Source organism: Squalius cephalus (assembly GCF_949319135.1).
Source record: "Squalius cephalus genome assembly, chromosome: 11".
Lineage (NCBI taxonomy): Eukaryota > Metazoa > Chordata > Actinopteri > Cypriniformes > Leuciscidae > Squalius > Squalius cephalus.
This window is the reverse complement of record NC_137132.1, coordinates 19,818,430-19,837,656: the sequence shown is the minus strand read 5'-3', so window position 1 is coordinate 19,837,656 and position 19,227 is coordinate 19,818,430. Positions and strand designations below refer to the sequence as shown.

At 36.3% G+C, this 19,227-nt stretch overlaps 1 protein-coding gene across 12 annotated transcripts in view; it reads right to left on the bottom strand.

The window, feature by feature from the left end:
* Positions 1-19,227, bottom strand: part of rap1gap2a (RAP1 GTPase activating protein 2a) — a 92,648-nt gene that overhangs the window by 36,892 nt on the left and 36,529 nt on the right. The window contains exon 1 of one of the 12 annotated variants that reach the window (XM_079885816.1): positions 4,634-4,940. The exons of 8 other annotated variants lie outside the window; for them this stretch is intronic. In XM_079885816.1, the coding sequence (XP_079741942.1) occupies positions 4,634-4,857 (224 nt within the window). In that variant the 5' untranslated portion in view covers positions 4,858-4,940. Of the gene's footprint in view, positions 1-4,633; positions 4,941-19,227 lie in introns of those variants that run through there. 3 more of the 12 variants (XM_079885805.1, XM_079885812.1, XM_079885813.1) reach the window with 3 other exon arrangements.

The following is a 19,227-nucleotide window of genomic DNA, read 5'->3' as shown; positions in this document are numbered from 1 at the left end:
CCCTCACCTGTTTGACAGTATCCAGTCATGTTTTTGCCTCCAGCGTGACTCTGGGAGCAGCTCGTGTTTATTTGCCTTTAGACAAATTGGACAGTTGTTAGTTTTTGGAGGCTTTCCACATTCAAAAAGTCAAAAAGAGTCTCATCAGACCAGCACAGGGGCCTTAAGGGGGGCTGGTGAGACGCTGCCATTGAGCAGGGCTTTTGATATCACTCCCTCTATTAAAGCAACCTGTGCTCCTCTGGGGGTTTTAAATGCATTAACCCTTTGTCCATATCTCTAAATCAACAGTCTAACAGGAGACAAAGAGGACGCCACAGGGTTTTGAGAGAGCGAGAATGGGAGAGAGAAAGGGGAAAAGAAAAGTGACTTCTAAAAATACCCTCCTCAGTTCAACAGCTCTGTAAATAGGCTCTATACAACATGTCAGTGAAACCGTTTCGGAAGCACTTGTTAAGAGACGTGGTCACCTCATCTATTCCACTTATACAGATACAGTTCAATGGACCACTATACACACACACACCAGAAGAGACACTTTTATTTTGATAATGAGTGGCAGCTATACTATCACCCTATAAAAGGTAAAATGCAGAAACTATGGCAACAGTGAAGCTGGGGAAAATGGCTTCAATGTCTTTTGATTGAATTTTGATTGATTTGATATCACTTTTCACACTCTGTCTTCTCTGAATCTGAGCTTAGTTGAGCTAAACTAATCTGTCACAGAACAAATCATATTCTGAAAGATCTGATTTTGTTCACAAATCGATTAGGAGTTTGACATTTGTCCATATCTATTTATTTTTTTGAATAAAAATACATAAAAAGCAACGCATTTCTCACAGTGACTTGAATACACAACTTACAGCATCTGGTCAACATGTATTTATATTTTTATGTACATTTATGTATTCAAACTGGAGGTATAATGTCTGAAATATCTAAAATATCTACATAGAAAAAGAAAAAAAAGCCTCATTAAAAGGATGAAAGAGAAAACCATATTGAGTAGTTTGGCACAATTGTGCAGACATCCAGAATGTGCAGGCGAAAAAAAACAGGAAATTACATCACAGAAAGGAAGACCGAAGACCATCATAATAACTGTGTCAAGGTCAGTAAGTCTCTTAAAATATTAGTTAATCTGACTTTATGACATGGTAAGGATATTCAGGTTGTGGCACAAAAAGCATAATGATATTTATTTATGAATTAGGCCTAATCATAAATACTCAGAATAATTCATGATATTTGTAATAATGATTAATATGTGGATATATTCAAGGTGCATTGAATTTACTTAATACAACACATGACCTGCTTAGAGTCATTAAAACGAAATGTTGATACAAAATCAAATGTATTTTCAGATTGTTAAAATCACTGATTTGTTACTGACTTTGACAAAATTACGGTGTTTTGTTTTCGCACGGCAGTATAAATCAAACAAAAAGTTCAGGGACATTCAGAAGGAATATTCCACCCCCTCTCATTTAATGTTTACCTTTAGTAGGACTGATAAGGAACATTAGAACGTAATCCATCACTTGCTCAATATGCTTTGTTGCCATTTGACCCCTTTACTTTGAGTTTTTACTGTGTGTATTTTACGGAGTGATCTTCGCCATTGTGCTGGCAGCTAGAGGACTGTTTTACAGCCTCTTCTGGATGAATGAGCTGCATGGTTTTTTCCAGGTACTCAAAGATGACTCGCTCTTACAGTTGCAGACTATGATTCAGCCGAATGAGGAACTGAACTGGAATCTTATGCTGGGAATCTTATCCTCGGACCTAGAGGACATTGAGTCTGTGTATGTTTATATGAGAGGCAGAGGGCAAAAGGTGACCTAGTTTACTGTAGTTTAATTTCATGCAGCTGCTAATCAAAAACGCTTTCTCAACAACAGAGAGAGAGAGAGAGAGAGAGGGGGGTAAAACAACTGAGCGAAGAGGAAGTAAAGGTGGGAGGAGGGCACAGCGGAGGTACGTAAGGAAAAAAAATTACACACGGAGAAAAGTGAAAAAAGCTGAAGGAAAATAAAGTGTGATGGAAACAGAATGAGTCAGGAGGTAAAGGCAGTTCATGTGAACTGCAGGAGACAGGATCATGGGAGAAATGAGTGATGAAGGTGGAGAAAATTAGATTTCAGTGAATGAAACAGGAAACCAGAAAAAACATTTGCTTTGGTGCTTAATGAGCTTATGAAGAAATGCTTTCGCTGCTGCTCTCATCTTACAGCACTTGCCAAGATAAAAGGAAGAGGAGCATCATGTAAAATAAAGAATCATTAACCAAAATAAAACATGAAACTAGTCAAGGTGGTAGAGAGACCGAAAACAACTAAAATAATGCACAAAAAAAAAAAAAAAAAAAAAGTATTTGTCTTGTTTTCCAGTAAAAAAAAAAATCTTTTTTTTTTTAAAAAAGAAATAAATTTACTTGAGGAGCAAAATTGCATTAAATATATATTAGAGAATTTATATAGCATAATTTAACCCACTGGAAAATAGTATGAAGCATTAAACTTACTATTTATTTTATTTGTTTTTAGATGTATGCTACAAAAATATTTTTTTAATTATATTATATTATACATAATATATTCTCACTCTAAGGTGCAGAATTTATTATTATTAAAAATGTAAAATGTAAATATGTCTTAATTAAATTCAACTATATAATATTTAATAACTTATTTAATAACTTCACCTTGTTTTATGGATTTTTTTTATATTTCTACTGGAAATCAAGACAAAAGCACTGGTAAAGAAGGCTCTTTTTTAAAGAGCTTTTTACCAACTCAAAGAGCATCATTAACTCATCAACATCATTAAATTACACTCTCGAACCTTGTACCAAACCTTTTTTATTTTAAGATAAAACAATGCAATTACTACAGCATTCAACCCTTTGATTAAAACAAGAGGAAGCAATAACTTTCCTGACGGACCAAACTTGAAACAACCAGCCTTCAAGGTGATTCACGTTATAATGTTGACAGATATGCCCTGCTTATCACTCATTCAAACACAGCAGACCTGTAAAGCCTGTCAGATGTAGACTTTCTTCTCACGGAGTGCCCATCTGAGCTGAAGAACGGGACAGAACGGATCTAGAGGGAATAAACAGGGCGACTCCAGCTGGGCCGTCTCGCAGTGATGTCAGTAACCATGCCAGTTATCGATGACATCTATGCAAATGGAGCCGCACACGCGGCGCCTCCGAACACAAATCGCATTGTGTGTAGGGTTCAGAGCGGCACGACACCTGCGTAAAAGAGTTTGTTTTGGATGTGTGTTAGGACGTGCCTATGCGGTCAAATCGGTTTTAATTAATGATTAGACAAAGTATACACTAGGGCCACTGTTAGTGATAATCATGCCAGTTGATATAGAGCAACACGGCTACTGACCAGACAGCCACTGGAGAAGCCTTTAGTAAATGATAGCTGAGAAATAGTTTTGTGGTTTCTTCCTCTGAGATTTACTTCTACAAACGATCTGACCTGGATGACCCTGACCAGTCATTTTCACCCCAGTTTGGTGAAAACTATCTGCCCCTCTCTCTCTCTGTTTACTCTCTGTTTGTTTAACAGAGCTGTATTTGCTTTTGAACTCTTTGTACATGGACTGTTACAAAGGAAAGAGAAAATACATGTGATCTTAATATCTTAACTGTTTCTCCTACTAGACAGCAATGAGATCTGATAAGAGAGCAAGGGAGCTTTTGCTTGTCCAGAAAAAAAAAAGACCCCCAACAACCTCACATTGAGTTTCAAAAGATTAGAGTTATTATGGTGAACTAAAATTATTTAAAGTATTCAATCATTAAAATATAAATATTAGATTAAACTTAAAGTAAATGAAAATTAGAAATTTAAAGCTAAAATTTAAGCACTACAATTGCTGGGAAAAAAAACTTAAACTGAAATAAAACTTAATTTAACCTAAATTACAAAAGAAAATTAAATTAAATTAAACCTAAAAATATGAAAAATAAAAGTTCATTTAAAATAATCCAAATTACAACATTAATATATATATATATATATATATATATAAAAAAATCTAGAACAACACTGCTCTCAACAATGTCTCAAACTGTCCTCAGATTTGTACCAAATACACCAAAGTCTGTGATTAAATGTCTCAACATTTATCATCATATTCTTGCGAGACCAAAGATGTAATCCATGATAATTCTATAGCCATACAGTACATTGACTGTACAGTATATCAACAATTGACAAATTTATGTGTTACGTCATTTCTCCATCAGAAACAGTTGAGATACTTTAATGGCACATAATTGAGAACTCCATCAAGTGTCCTGAGTTATGAATGAGCAATACCTAAGATTTTGCCTTGGGGCATATGAGGAGGGAAGCTGGGAAGTTGCAAACAAGAACATCCTCAAAAGAGCCCCAAAAAATGATCCTTTACTATATACTGACCCAATTACAACACACTCTGGGATGACAATAAATGTATGAAGTGTACATAAAGACATAATACATAGCCATAAACGCAGGTCAACTAGAGCACGGCGGCCGAAAACAACACCAGAACCAAGCCAGATATGAAATCACAGGACAAATTAGTGGGTGGGAAAAAATAAAAGTTCACCCACCGCTCCTTCTCTCTCTCTTTCTCCTTCTGCCGTCTGGACTTGTGCAGTAGTCCGATCAGAATGACAGCAGCCCGAATGCCGGCTTTTTTTGAGTTCACTCTGGCTTCAGGATCCGACATGCTGTCCGGCCCACACTCCGAAACACACTTTGGACCAGGACCGTCCTGTGCTATTCTGGTATGACCAAGCTCTCTGCCTCTGGCTGAGGGACTGAGAATATACATCTCCGTCTACCTCTCTCCTTCTCATGCTCTCTCTCTCTCTCTCTCTCTTTCTCTCTCTCTCTCTCTCTTTCCTTCTCTCACTCGCTCCTACACCAGTTGTCATTGCCTGCCCCTGTCTGGATCTGATAGGCTGAGCAGAATGCAGGCCCCGCCCCCTTCTCACCAGTCCCTCCCTCTCAATCCCTCTCTCTGCTGTGTTCCTGGACTGCTTGCCTTTCTGTTGCCAGACCTTTCCGCACTCGTTCAGTCTTAAAAAAAAAAATCTGTTCTCTTCTGCCCTCTTCACGCAACTACGAAACACGGTCAGACTTAATTGCATCTTGCATCTTTCTGAATCTCAATGTGACCTTTTGTTTAGTAATGAAAGAAACTCTATCACAACATCCTTGACCCCTTTTCTTATGTTCTATGGCATTTCTTACCATCACAAAAAGGCTTTCAGAACATTCAAGTGTATAACAATAAGGTGGTCAATATTTGTGATCTTCCTCCTCTGCCAAAACAAGAATTTCCATTATGTTTCAGTATATTTGCATCTGCATGTTTGTGCGTTACACAGTACAGCTAAAGGTGCGTATTGCGGTATGCTCCCTTCTGCATCTTGTCTGACCTGTTCTTCGTTTTTCTCTCCCGTCTCTGTTTGTCTTTCATCTTCTCTTTTTGTTTGCCTTTTCCCACTGCAGGAAGTTACTCCCTCTTCTGCTGTCTGCCTAGTGTGCTGGGTCGGACTCTTTCCATGCATATCTCGCTCAATGACGGATTAATGCATGGGCCTGCTGAGCAATTGCCCCAAGGAGGTCTATAATACCTGGAGAAGGCTATCCGTTAGCATTTCCATTCATCTCAGTGGCAGCTGCTCAGCTGGTGCAGAAACCTACTGGTTAGAAATCTACCCTTTTTTTGCTCATGCCACACTGAATAAAAATTAAATATAATATTTATGATGCTGGTTGGTCTTTAACACCCAACATCAACACTGAAAGTATGCAGTGTGTCATGGTACAAATTCACAATCCTTCCCTAGACTCACTGGTTGCCCAAAGCTTGCAGTCAGATGTACTATTTGTGTTTAATAATGGCAATAACCCATCCAGGTTTTTTGTTTCTGTTTAAAAAAGATTAGCTACCCATATCTGCAAAAACAGATGGTTCTCTGACAACTAAAATGAAAGCTAAAACAGAAACATTGGCCAGCTGGTCCTTAATCAATAAGGATTAAAGAAGACATAAAATCAAAATTGACTTTCCTTTTTACTTTCTTAAAAGGCATTCCTTGTCTTGGTCACACACTGCTCAAATAAAAATATTTCTATTCATATTCTTTCATTATAGAATTGCTACACCTCTAAAACATCTGTATGTATCGACTGACGTCACCAAACCCACTTATTTTTCAACTCAGCTCCTTTAACCGTCATGGTCCAATCAGTTCCACATAAATACAATTAAGTTCCACCCTAACTTTCTCTCAGTGTAACTTTTTTCTAATTGAATATCCCATTTCTCTCAGAAATACAGTTCAAAAGTTCTTCAAACATTTTTTTTTTATATATAGAAATACTTCTGAATGTGAATGCATTGGAGTTTAATATTTTGTAAATAAAGGGGTAAATTGTTTTTTGCACAAACAAAGCACTCGCGTTACTTCATAAAATTGAGGTTAAATCACATGGATTACTTTTATGATGTCTTTACTACCTTTCTGGGTCTTGAAAGTGGTAGTTGTGTAGGCTGTCAATGGAGAGACAGAAAGCTCTCAGATATCATCAAAATTATCTTCATTTGTGTTCAGAGTCTTACAGGTTTGGAACGACATGAGGGTGAGTAATTAATGACATAATTTTTGGATGAACTAACCCTTTAAGTAAACTGGGTTGTTAAAATTAGACGTGAACTTGGTTCCTTGACATATATTGAAAAGACTGAACTTCAATCCATAACAGACCTGTTTCAGTTCAAATGTGCTACTTACTTAGTAAAAAGTAAGTCTATTTGGTAAGATATTGAAGTATCTGTTACTTTGTCATGTAGTGCTCCCTCGTAAGTGCAAAATATTAATAAGTTAAGAATGAGACAAAAACAAGCAGGAAGCTGCAACAACAAGTGCTTCAAAAAGTGCCCCTTCCCCAGACTCAGGCTCTGCCATGGTAACGTTGCTTCGGATTCTCCAAATCTGCCACCAGGATCCTCATCCCCACGGCAACCCTGAGCTTCCTCTGGGGAAGGGGAAGGTTGACAAGCAAACCGAGTCATGTGATCATTGGAAGAGATTTGGTATCTTGTATCTGAGGAGAGGTACTGGGAAATGAATATGTGAGGTGTCTGGAAGGGAAGGTGAACCTTTTCCTCTCGGCTGAGCTGTTAAGAGAGATGGAGAGCGAGAGACTCAGAATGGACACAAACTGAGCAGTCTTTCAACAAAGATCCATGAAGCTCCAGGCTGAACCCCTCAGAGAGACACAAACACAAATGCATGAGCAAACACATCCCCCTCTCCCACTCCCTCATCTCCTTACACACACAAACATTACTCCCACTGTCCCTCAGTACATCACACACACACACACACACACACACACACACACACACACACACACACACGGTGTAAATACCTTATAGGAAATATTACACAAATTCTTGTCTTCCAAACATCTGTAGTAGCTCACAGCAACACACATCCCTCACACATTTCACTGCACTTCACATGACATCCCAGTGGCCTTCTTCAATCAGGTGCAAAAACACACTTTGGCCACTCATGAGGGGATGCATGGCCCGAGAAACACCGCCAGTGACAAAATAATGCTGGCAAGTTACATCACATAACCTGCAGAGCGTCGGTCATATGAAAACTCGACACCTGTGAAGGCTAGGCACACGCATGCTAACACCAAGATCAAACACAAAATCAAACCCTACAACTCAGTCAGAGTTAAAATCTTCACTTTTTCTTAAGTAAAAGCTTCTGTTAGTGCTGAGGTGAAAAACTCAAAGTAAGATCATACTGCTCAGGGTAGTTACATATGTATGTAACATATTTCGACTGTTTGCTAAGCAATGTTAGTTTAATTTAATATTGAAACTTTTTTCCAGTAAAAACTTGCTCCACTGAAGTAAACAAGATCATGGAGGTGGAGAAAAACAATGTTACAAATAGGCTTATATTAGACAATAAAATCCTAGCATAAAGAATGTTAGACAGAATTAACTTATCCTGAAATAATATTAGACAATAATACATAAATATATTAGCCGATTACATCCTAGCATAATAGCATTAGCTAATAATATTGTGCCATGAATAAAATTGGCAAATAATATTCTAGCTTTACTATTAGCCAATATCCTACAGCATACACAACATTTGCCAATAATTTCCTTGCATAAACAATGTTAGCCAATAATATCTTAACATATGTAATTAGCCAATATCCTAGCATAAAACAACTTTATCCAATATTGCAGCATAAATAACATTAGCCAATAACATCTTTGCATACAAGATATTAGTCAATTGTCGCATAAGAAGTATTAGTCAATATCCTGGCATAAAAAATGTTAGCAAATAATATCCTCACACATAACGTTTGCAAACATGGTTTATCCAATCAAATCCCAAATGATAAAAGCAATTCTCTTCTACACTATTTCCCACTCAACATTGTTTCATTCAGAATTATTATTATTATTATATGTGTTAAAAAAAACCCAGCTGTGTTAAAGAGAAAATGAAGGCGACTAACACTGAACCACTAACACTGACTACTGGAACACAAGGTTTTAAGGTTGCCATCAATCCGGTTTCTGCCTCAAGCTCACACATACTAAATTCATCAAAATGAAAGTACAGTAGATAGGTCTATTAGCCAGCCAAGATAGAAATGCATTGACGTTGTGTGAAGAATGAGACTAGACAAGACAAGGTGACTGAGAGAGCAGCTGAGTATAAATCCAAGCCAAACACTGCATACAGAAATAGCAGAGCACAGCACAGGAGAAACATGTGGCCCTGGAGCCAAGCCCAGCCAAGCCAGAGCTCCTTAATGAGCACTATATCAGTGTGTGTTTATACACTTTCACACTAACACACAAGCTCTCATACAAAAAGATAGGATCATTCACAATCTCTGAAACACACACACACACACATACTGGCAGCCACTTACACACACACTCTTGGACCACAGCATCTTACTAATAGAATTATCTTTATGGGAACAAAAACATCTGTATGACACTGATGTAGAGTTAGAGCCCACCAATAAAAAAAATAAAAAAATAAAAATTAAATGCAAAGGGGACAGGTAAGAGTGAGCTGGCAATTGGATAGGTACTGAGAACTCTTTTACCATGGTGTCTTGTCTTTAAATGGGTCATCTTAACCTTATGTTGCTCCAGGGAGGCAACACTTGCACAGAGTACATAGTAACTTGCTTTGGAAAGGACCAATTAGCCCTGTTAAATACCAAATAAGCAATATTTAAACTATGGAAAACAGTTTAATAAATGAAAATGATGTTGAATTATTTTTGTCAGTGCTAAAAGTAAGTAAAGGGAAAAAGTCAGCTGCCCATTATCACAAAATAAACCTGGGCAGGTTGGCAGGACTTGTGAAGGGGTATATTTTTGTGATAATGGCCTGCTGACTGTACAATATCCAGATTATTTCATGGTTACTTATTAAATAAATACTAAATAAATGGACATGAAATATCGATTTGAACTGAAATAATTTTCTTTTACGCAAGATGAAAGCGTCTGTGGCAGTGTTGTTATTGTCATCTAAAACCAAAACTACCCGAGCGTTTGCCTGGTGTGCATTTTATAATTGTTCTTGCTATTTGGGATAAGTAGGACTTAATAAATATAATAACTAAAATTTGTTTTTGTACAGGAAGTAGTTTTTGCAGAAAATGATGTCCTCATGTGAGGACAGTGGGTCTACACTGTAAAAATAAAAGGTGCCTGGAGGAACCTTTTGGGGTTCTTCACTTTGCCACACCGGCGGAACCGTCTGTAGATCCTCTAGGCACCCTTTAAAAAGAGGTGGTTCTCTGAAGAACCACACAGGTTTCCTGAGGAACTCTAATATTAGGCACTGTGTGGAACCACTTTGGGTGCCTCCAGGAACCAAATTTCATTTTTTTTTTAATATTTAATTTCATGTTGTTACTATGGTTACCTTTAACTTCTATTATAATAAACAAATTGAACCAAATACAAAATAAGAATTGTTTATTACATATTTGATATTCATTTTTATACATACACTTCCATGCACATGGGAAAAAAAGCTAACAATTAATATCAATGAATACACAAAAAATATAATACATAAGCAACATGAATAATCAACCATACAATAGATAAACAAGAAAAGACATCTCAACAAAATGCATGGAAACACATATGTTCCACAAAATAAAACAATGTAAAAAAAACAAACATTTTGACTAATTAAAAATGTCCATCTTCACTTAACTTTAAAACATTTGTGTTTCAGGTCGATGGTAAGTCTGACATCACGTCAAGTCCAAAAGCTCTATCAGATGCCAAAGCTCTATCAGATGCCAAAAACAAACAAACAAACAGTGCTAATATGCACTCATTGTGCTGTAATATTCCTGAAAATTATGATCCTAACCTTTATCTCTATACCGAAATCTCAGATGGTTAGTTATTCAGCTATTTTGATTCATAAAATGTTGAAGTCCGGGATGCCATGAGACTGGAGACTGTAATGTCCACTATGGCTTTTGAAAAGCTTAAATGTGTGACTTGAATCAACAGTGTTCATAAATTGTTGTTGAGTATTCTCATGAAACAAGATAGAGGAAGTAGAGGCTTCGACCTGGAAACAGTATTAAGGTGCAGTAAAATGATCTGTTGTTCTGTGAATGTTCACTGGTGAATTCAGTCATTTCAATAAGAATTCACACGATCAGCAATTTCGTTTGTGGTCAAAAATGTCACTATGGGACCAAGTTGGTGTGAGGTACAGCAGATTCGTTTTCCGTTTGTTTTTCCTCTTTTCTGGTGGATGGTCCAAGCACTTCAGTGATTTTCAGGTCTACAGGAGGATTTTTATTCTTGATCAAACTTGTATTTCAGCTTACCGAGATCTCTGCAAAGTACAAAATGTACTGTTAGTAAGGTTATTAAACTGATAGTTGTGAAATTTAAATAATTTCCTAAGCCTTGTGACGTTCCAAACCTGATTGACTTTCTGTCTGTGGAACCCAAAAGAAGATCTCAGGCATAATGTCACCCAGTCACCGATCGCTTACACTGTATGAAACACAAGCAGAAAATAGTGTAAATCATTCATGAAACCATTCTTATGTACACTTGTATGGTTCAATTCAATGAAACAATTTATGTAAAAATGGTTAAGCTCCAAAAATGTCCCAGAAAAGATCCTAAAAATAATCAATGAGTTCACAACTCATGTGTTATGGGTTGTGTTGTAAGTCTTCTGGAGCCATATAATATTTTTTTCCTTTTTTTTTTTTGTAGAAAAATAACAAACTTGAAGTTATAATTCAGAGTTAAAATGTCTTATTCAAATGCAAATAATAAAGATATAAGAAAAAATGCAAAGCATTATTTGTGAACCAATGTGATATTATTTTTCTGAGTAACATTAATGAGATTTGAGAGCATGAGGGAAGATTTTCAGAGAAAAACTGATTAAAAAACACAAGTACACAGTCACAGTCAAACAATACAATTTCACACAGAGAAAGTTCATAGTAATAAAGTACTGCATGTGGTGCAGGTAACTTACTGTAATTCAATGTTGCCACTGAAATGTTCAGATTATTTTAGAAATGGAATGGTTGTTCTGGGGAAACAAAAGAACAAAGCAAAATATTTATTGACCATAAATGGCTTTAAAATGGTATTTGAGAGAATGAGGGCACATGTAGTAAGTTAAAGTAAGGCTAAACAAAAACATACCAAACTATATTAACCTGCTTTTGTTATTCAGCTAAATTAGTTAGGCTATATCAGCAATTTGACGACACAATTGTAAGGAATATGTTGAACTGAATGACTAAATCAATCTAAGACAATACGTCAATAATTTCCATTTGTTCGTTAGATCAACGTAACGTTAGTTAGGCTAACATTGCGGCTAAAACCTTCATACCAGATAGTGTGCCATAAACGAGGGGTAAACACTGTAAAAACGTAGTAATGTATAATAAATTTAGTTTATATATGTGTGTTTGAATATATAGTGAGTATACTCTGTATTTATATATATTTGGCGAGTTTACAAACCTTGTAATGGAGAGCCGAACAAACGGCGGAAGCTTTGATGAGGAGAGCCGTTACTTTCAAAGTTCAAACCCGATGACGTCGATCAGCTGAGCTTTGTTGCGCGCGAGCAGCGCGAGCATCACTGAAGCATCACTGAAGCGACGACAGCAGAGGAATAGCAGCAGTTTCGAATAAAATAAAATAGAATAAAACTCTCTCCTCCTGGGTCTTCTTCTTCATATTATTAATATTATTATTATTATGTTGTGTTTTTGTTTAAGGTTTAAATTATTTAATAAAGTAGGCCTATAGGCCTACTAAATAAATGCTACCCAAGTGAAAAAGAGGTAGGCTACTGTTAAATGTAGCCTATTAAAAATGCATTAAAGTATATTTGTATTGTAGGTCTACTAAAAACCCACTCAAGTACATTTTTAATACATTTAATAGTACGTCTTTTTCACCTGGGTATGTATACTGAATCAAACTTAAGTATAGCCTGTAATAATAATAATAATAACAATAATAATAGTAATAATAATAGGATAATAATAATCTTATTCTGGCCTCACTGAACCATTGGGTTCCTCCAGATGCTGGCTTTAACATAAGAGATCTTCCAGGAACCACTTAAATGTTAAAAGATCTTCCAATAACCCTTCTATCGCATTCAAGTTCCTCTATTTTCCCCCAAAGCACTTCAAGGTCTCATGGTAATGAAAAGGTGACTCCAGAACCTCTGAACTAAATACAAAGTGCTTAAAGGATCCCATAAGTTCCAGCAAGAACCTCAAAGATTGTCAATGCTCCTCCAGTAACCCTACTATAGGAGAAAGAGCTTTGAGGCACCAAAATTACATTTTGAAGTTCCTTGAGTATCCGACAGGATATTTGAGGCTCCTTTAGTTTTTACAGTGTATGATTTACCATATTATGTCCTCATATGAGGACTTAGTGCTAGCAATCAAAAGACAAACTTAAATGGTTGTAATTCAAGAATGCTTTGGAATATAGACATATGGTTGGTCTTGTTTTTAAGAAGACATTTGCCAGATTATTGTAGAAGTGAAATAAATTATGAAAGTGAAACAGAAAAAAAGTTATACAAGTTTGAGTTTATGAAAATATAGAATGTAAAAATATAAATATTTATATTTTATATAAAATATATATATTATAAAATATATTTTACTCTAAAACTGCTAGAAAATTAAAGCCAAAAATCTAAATAAGTTGTGTTCCAAATTTTAGATTGATATCTCAAAAAATGAGCTTTCAGTAAGATTTTATTTGGGCGCAGTACCAAACTTTTTCACTAGATGGACAGCCAGCTTCCTTACTGACCATATAAGGGCGTCTCCATTTTCATATGTTTTGAGTGATCTGAACCATGTATTTCCATAATTTCATACAATTTATGAAGAATACATCCTATTCAGAAATAGTATGGGTGTTTTGGCAGTATTTGATTTGATTTCAACCTCTAATAAACATAAAAAGAGCACATATGTGCGTTATAGCTCGCTGCCGCAGAATCCATAATATTTTTCTTTATATTCTAAACATTTTCAGACCTTTTTTTCTCATAACATTTAATCGGTGTTATCTTTTGAACTCTTGGCATGAAAACAAACTGAGGTTTCTACCAATCTTTCATGATTTTTCATGTTTATTTTTATTTCAAAATAAAATCCTAATGAATATGAAATATTCTTGTTGCAAATTGATAAATTACTGCTCTTCTGTAATTTATTTTAAAAAACAGCCACCAAATATGAAAACTAGAGATTTTAAGCTTTCAAATTATATATAGTTTGTCAATATTACTTTAGGTTTTTACTAAGATATTATTGTTCTAAATATATATGGGCAAACGTCCCAGGTGGGACGGTGACAGTTAAGGGGATAACGTAATATAGTCCCAATGTCCTCAAACGAGTGCTTCACATTTACTGATGTCCTAGAGTGCTGCTATTACTAAAATATGTCAAATTTTAATCCACATATGATGATAGAGCCAGTATTGTACATAAATACATTTGTTTCATTCATATAATTTGAATAGATTTTTTACCTGGGTAATTTTTCTTTCGGGAACTGGTGTAGAAGTGTTTTGCTGATATTTTGCTGATATTCCAGCCATTTTCTTCTCACTGACATTGGTGTAATGTTGTGATATCACCACAATATGGTGTGGGCAGTGTCCCTAAATGTGGCCAACATGTCTAAGATTTACAAATTTGACTATCATTGTGTCAAGAGGCAAAAATGTAGTGTCCTCATATGAGGACGCAGGGTCTCAGGAGGTTAAAAAGTATTTCTGTTTATTGAAATAAAGCTTAAATTAAATAAAAAAATATATACCTAAAAAAAAAAAAAAAAAAATTAGAAATGGTGCCTTGGAAAGAAACCAACCCAGTTATTGACTGGAAATATGTGCCTATGGCGGCATTTCTGCAAAATTATATTCTGATATTATATTTCACAACCAATTGAAGTGAAATGTCGCAAACAAATCAAACAAAAGTAATTGTGATAGCTCAACAAATGTTTCGAGTGGTTTTCCCAAATTCAACTAAAATGCAACTTTTAACTTCTGCAGTCTCAAAATTATTCAACCCCATCATGGCAAGCATCTTTAGTACTTAAATACTTCTTCTGCAACCAAGTCTTGTTGAAATTTGAAGTATGCTTGGGATCATTGTCCTGTTGGAAGGTCCACACACACACAAGCTTCAGGTTCCTCACTGACGGCATGACGTTTTCTCCTAGGATTTCCTGATACTTCAATGAATCCATCTTGCCTTCCACACGCTGCAGGTTTCCAAGGCCAGAGGATGCAAATCAGCCCCAGAGCATCACAAGGCACCACCAAGCTTACCTGTAGACAGAGTGTTTTTTTCAGCTTCATTCTTCATTCTTCTTCCTCCAGATATACAGCTGATCCATAGGGCCGAAAAGTTCCAGTTTCGTTTCATCGCTCCACAGAACAGAATCCCAAAACCTCTGTGGCTTATTTATATGATTTTAAGCACTTTTCTAGTGCTTTTGGGTCAGTAGTGGTGTAGTTGGAGTTCTGGCATCGGTTTGCCACTAAGTCTTGCTGCAGGTCTTTTGCAGTCACTCGAGGGTTTTTCTGAACCTGCCTTCTCAGAAATCTGGTTGCAGTCGTTAATAGCTTCCTTTTTCTGCCCCATCCAGGAAGTGTAACCACTGTTCCTTTAACTTTGAACTTGAAAACTATGCTTCCAATGGTGTCTCTTGGAATATTTAGTGCTATGTTTTTGTATCCTGTTCCTTGTTTTTGAAGGGCGATGATATCTTCTCTTAACTTTTTGGACCATTAGCTTTGGACTTAGCTATATTTCTAACATGCAGCCAAACGTGACACTCAACAAACCAAGCCAGTTCAGATATTTCATGTGTTCTAGCTCAAGCACACCTGCTGCAACTAATTAAGCCCTTGATTAGTTGCTTCAGGTGTGATTGAGACAACACTTGCAGATTTGTGCTGATGTGAGGGATTCTATTCAGGGGGTTGAATACTTTTGAGAAAGCAGAAGTCATTAAAAGTTGCATTTTCAGTTGAATTTTGGGAAACCACCTGAAACAATTGTTGTGTTGAGCTATTTCAATTACTTTTATTTGATTTGTTTATTGCAAACAGCTGAAAGTCTGTACATTTTGCCAATAAACCTGATTTGCAAAAGGGATTGAATATTTTCGATTACAACTGTATATATCACAGCAGTTCAAAAATTACATGTTTGGTTAATGGCATTAAAAGGTTAAACTATCGCATTTGAAATAACATACCACCTACACTAAATCCTACCCTAGGATTCACGGGACTCGTACCCGAGCGCTCCGCATCACAAGTGCACTACTACCAGGTGATCTACTAAAGCAAGTTTACTACATTAGAAAAGCCAAACATATGGAGCTGGTTATCTGATGCAAATTTCAAAATGTATAAGTTTACAAATAGGTAAAAACAATTTGAGGTCATAACATAGTTTTGTGCAAGGAACCGTGTGAAAATAAGTCCTTATTAATAAACAATATGCCTCCATAATAAAAATTTGTGTGAAAAGGAATAAAGGTTGTTGGCACTGTACTGCCTCTAGTGTTCATTTCAGCTGGAAACTGAAACTTATGGAAAGATAGTAACATGTTTCTTATTGGCCAAGGTGAGGTATGTCATTCTGCGATGATGACAACCCTCTATCATAATGTGTGTCCAAGGCCAGGCACTCAATTTACGACTGTGTTTTTTGTTTTTTTCCAACATGATTTAGGATCAAGCTGTCATCACTTAAATCTTCTTGGATCATGTCCCAATGAATGAATGTATTTTAAGACTGATTTGAATAAAATATAGACTACAGAGCACTCATAATCACATACATTAAAGAGATTAGGCCTAATGTTTTCACTGTACATGTTTGTGTTAAAAGATTGTAATGCTATTATTAACAGTCAAGGTTATTTCAAAGTGTATGTGCTCTTGGCATTGCATATAACAATGGTTCAGACAAGTCTGAATGAAATGAGGCCGTAAAGTCCTGACATGTGCTCAAATTTACTGTAATGACATTTGAAAGACAAAAAAAAATAAAAAATAAAGAGGACATGAATATTATTTTTTAAGTTAACTTGAGTATATAAACTGTTCTATTATGTCTATAATGCATCATATGTTATGTTGGGTTGCCCTAGAGTACTGTTATGGCACTGCACTTGTGTTTCTGTTATTACTTTGAAGGTTAATAAAGGTAATTTTCCTCTGTTCTAAGAACAGCGGGTCCAAAGGTAATATCCGAATGAAGGTCTTCTTCATTCTCTACGGCTTTGCCTCAATATGCTTTCTGTGACTGTACTTGTTACACCAGTCGACTGTTTGCACAGTCACTTTGGTCCAAAAGCATCTGCAAATTGAGAAAATGCTAATTTTATGGAAATTAAAGCTCGATTTGATGGTGACCTTTGCAAATGTCATTGATATGTGGCACGATAACTTCTACGGAGAAATGTTGAGACAGAATTAGTGTCAAAAAGGTGTCCAAGGCTTCATTTTCTAACATCTAGGTAATTGGTCGCCTATTTTAAGTCTCAATCTACAGTATCAGATGTCAAAAACAATGCTGCAAGCCAACGTTGGTTAGCAGAATAACAACTGTGTGATAACAAATAGCTCTTTTATTGTTTCTTGATCTCTTAAAAACACATTTATAACAACTTTATTCCACTTTACAGAATAACCGCAGTCCCACTGGGCTGAGTGAAGGATTGGTCACCTGAGGTACACCGAGTAACATCATGAAACCGATCCCTCCTGGCTCATGCCACAATGACACAGAGATTAAAACCTGGGGAATAAAAAGCTCTCATCTGACGTCTATCAGCTTCCAGGCAAACCCCCGAGGAGCTGTGTTTTTCACACACCGCTATGCTCTGAACTCAGGAGCGCAAGAATCTCTTCGTCACACCTGATCATTTTATGGGAGTTTCTAACTGAATCTCTGAAAAAGAAATCGTCACTATAATTATTAAGACCTCTCTGCTCCGACACAGGGCATCCGGGACACTGGCCGACAGATCATCTATCATTTGCAAATGTCTGCACCCTGTAGATAGGCAATATGACAGGCTGTCTGGAGGTTAACGTGACAAATCTTTCACTTATAGAAGTACTGAATCCCTGAGAAGAGATAGATCTGTGACAGGGAACTTGGTTAATGTATTATCCCATAAATGAGCATCCAATCGAGGATTATGACAGGTATATGATGATGAAGGTATGTGGAATCAAGTTATTAGAAACTTTTTTCGGTGTTCTTTTTTTTCCAAGCTCGTTTTTTTACTTCTGGATGACCTCTGTCATCATCAAACACTTTGATAGCACTAATATTTTAATAATATAAGAAATATTTAGCAGATTTCAAAGGGAAAATCCATCTTTCATGTTTTCAATTTCATTTTCAATTTCAATATACACTATGATCAAAAGTTCAAGTCAGCAAGGATGTACTAAATCAATTGTGACAGTAAGGACTTTTACAGAGTTCCAAAAGATTTATATTCCAAATAAATGCTGTTCTTTTGAAGTTTCTATTAATTAAAGTAATCTGTAAAAAATTGTCACAGGTTCCGCAAAACAATTTGGGCACAATTTTACCGGCCCCAAACTTTAGAAAGGTATACTATGTCTAAATTTAAAACTATTCATTTTGTATTTGTGTATTCCACTTTTTTTTTTACACAAACTATAATATAAACATAATTACCATTAATATAAAAAAAAATACATAATTATCGGTACATCCCTTTAGTTAAAGGGATCATATAATGGTACATGCACTTTTACAAGTTGATTGTACTGAAATGTGTGTTGGCAGTGCCTGTACACAACCATCATAAAATTATAAAAATCCATCCAGTGTTTTTTTTTTAAATCTTCTTATATGTTTTCCCCTCTCTCAAATCAAGCCGTTCGACCGTGTGACGTCACACGGTCGGATGCCCCTCCCACGATTGTTGATTGACAGCAGCATTTCAACACAGACCCGCCCAGCTGTCAATCATAGTCCGCATTGTTGATCCGCTGGAGCACTGTCTATGAGCAGAATGGCGTCTAAGCGATTGTGGTGTTCTGTTCTTGGGTGTAATAAGGAACACAGCAGTCATTTTGATGTTCCTAAATCCGAACCTGAAGACGCAGTGGCTGAGTTTGTTTTCGAAGGGAATATTCCCCACGATCAACGTCAATGCTTTCATGTTTGCGCATATCATTTCACACACCAGACTGCTTTACAAACGAGGGTCAGTAACGTTATAAAGCTGGTTTTGCTAAGAAGCTGCTCCTGAAAAAAGGATCGGTACCAACTATTCGTGTTCCTGCTGCACCTCCAGAAGAAGAAGTGAGTGCAACGTTTTATTAATATTTATATTAATCTTTGCAAATCGCTTGCTGCACGCTTCACGATGAATGCGGCTGTTTACACTCAGGATACATTACGGCATGTTTTCTATGTTCGACATTCTCAATATAATTCATAATCCCACGTTTATAATGAACAACGCGTTATGGTTATTGTGTTATTT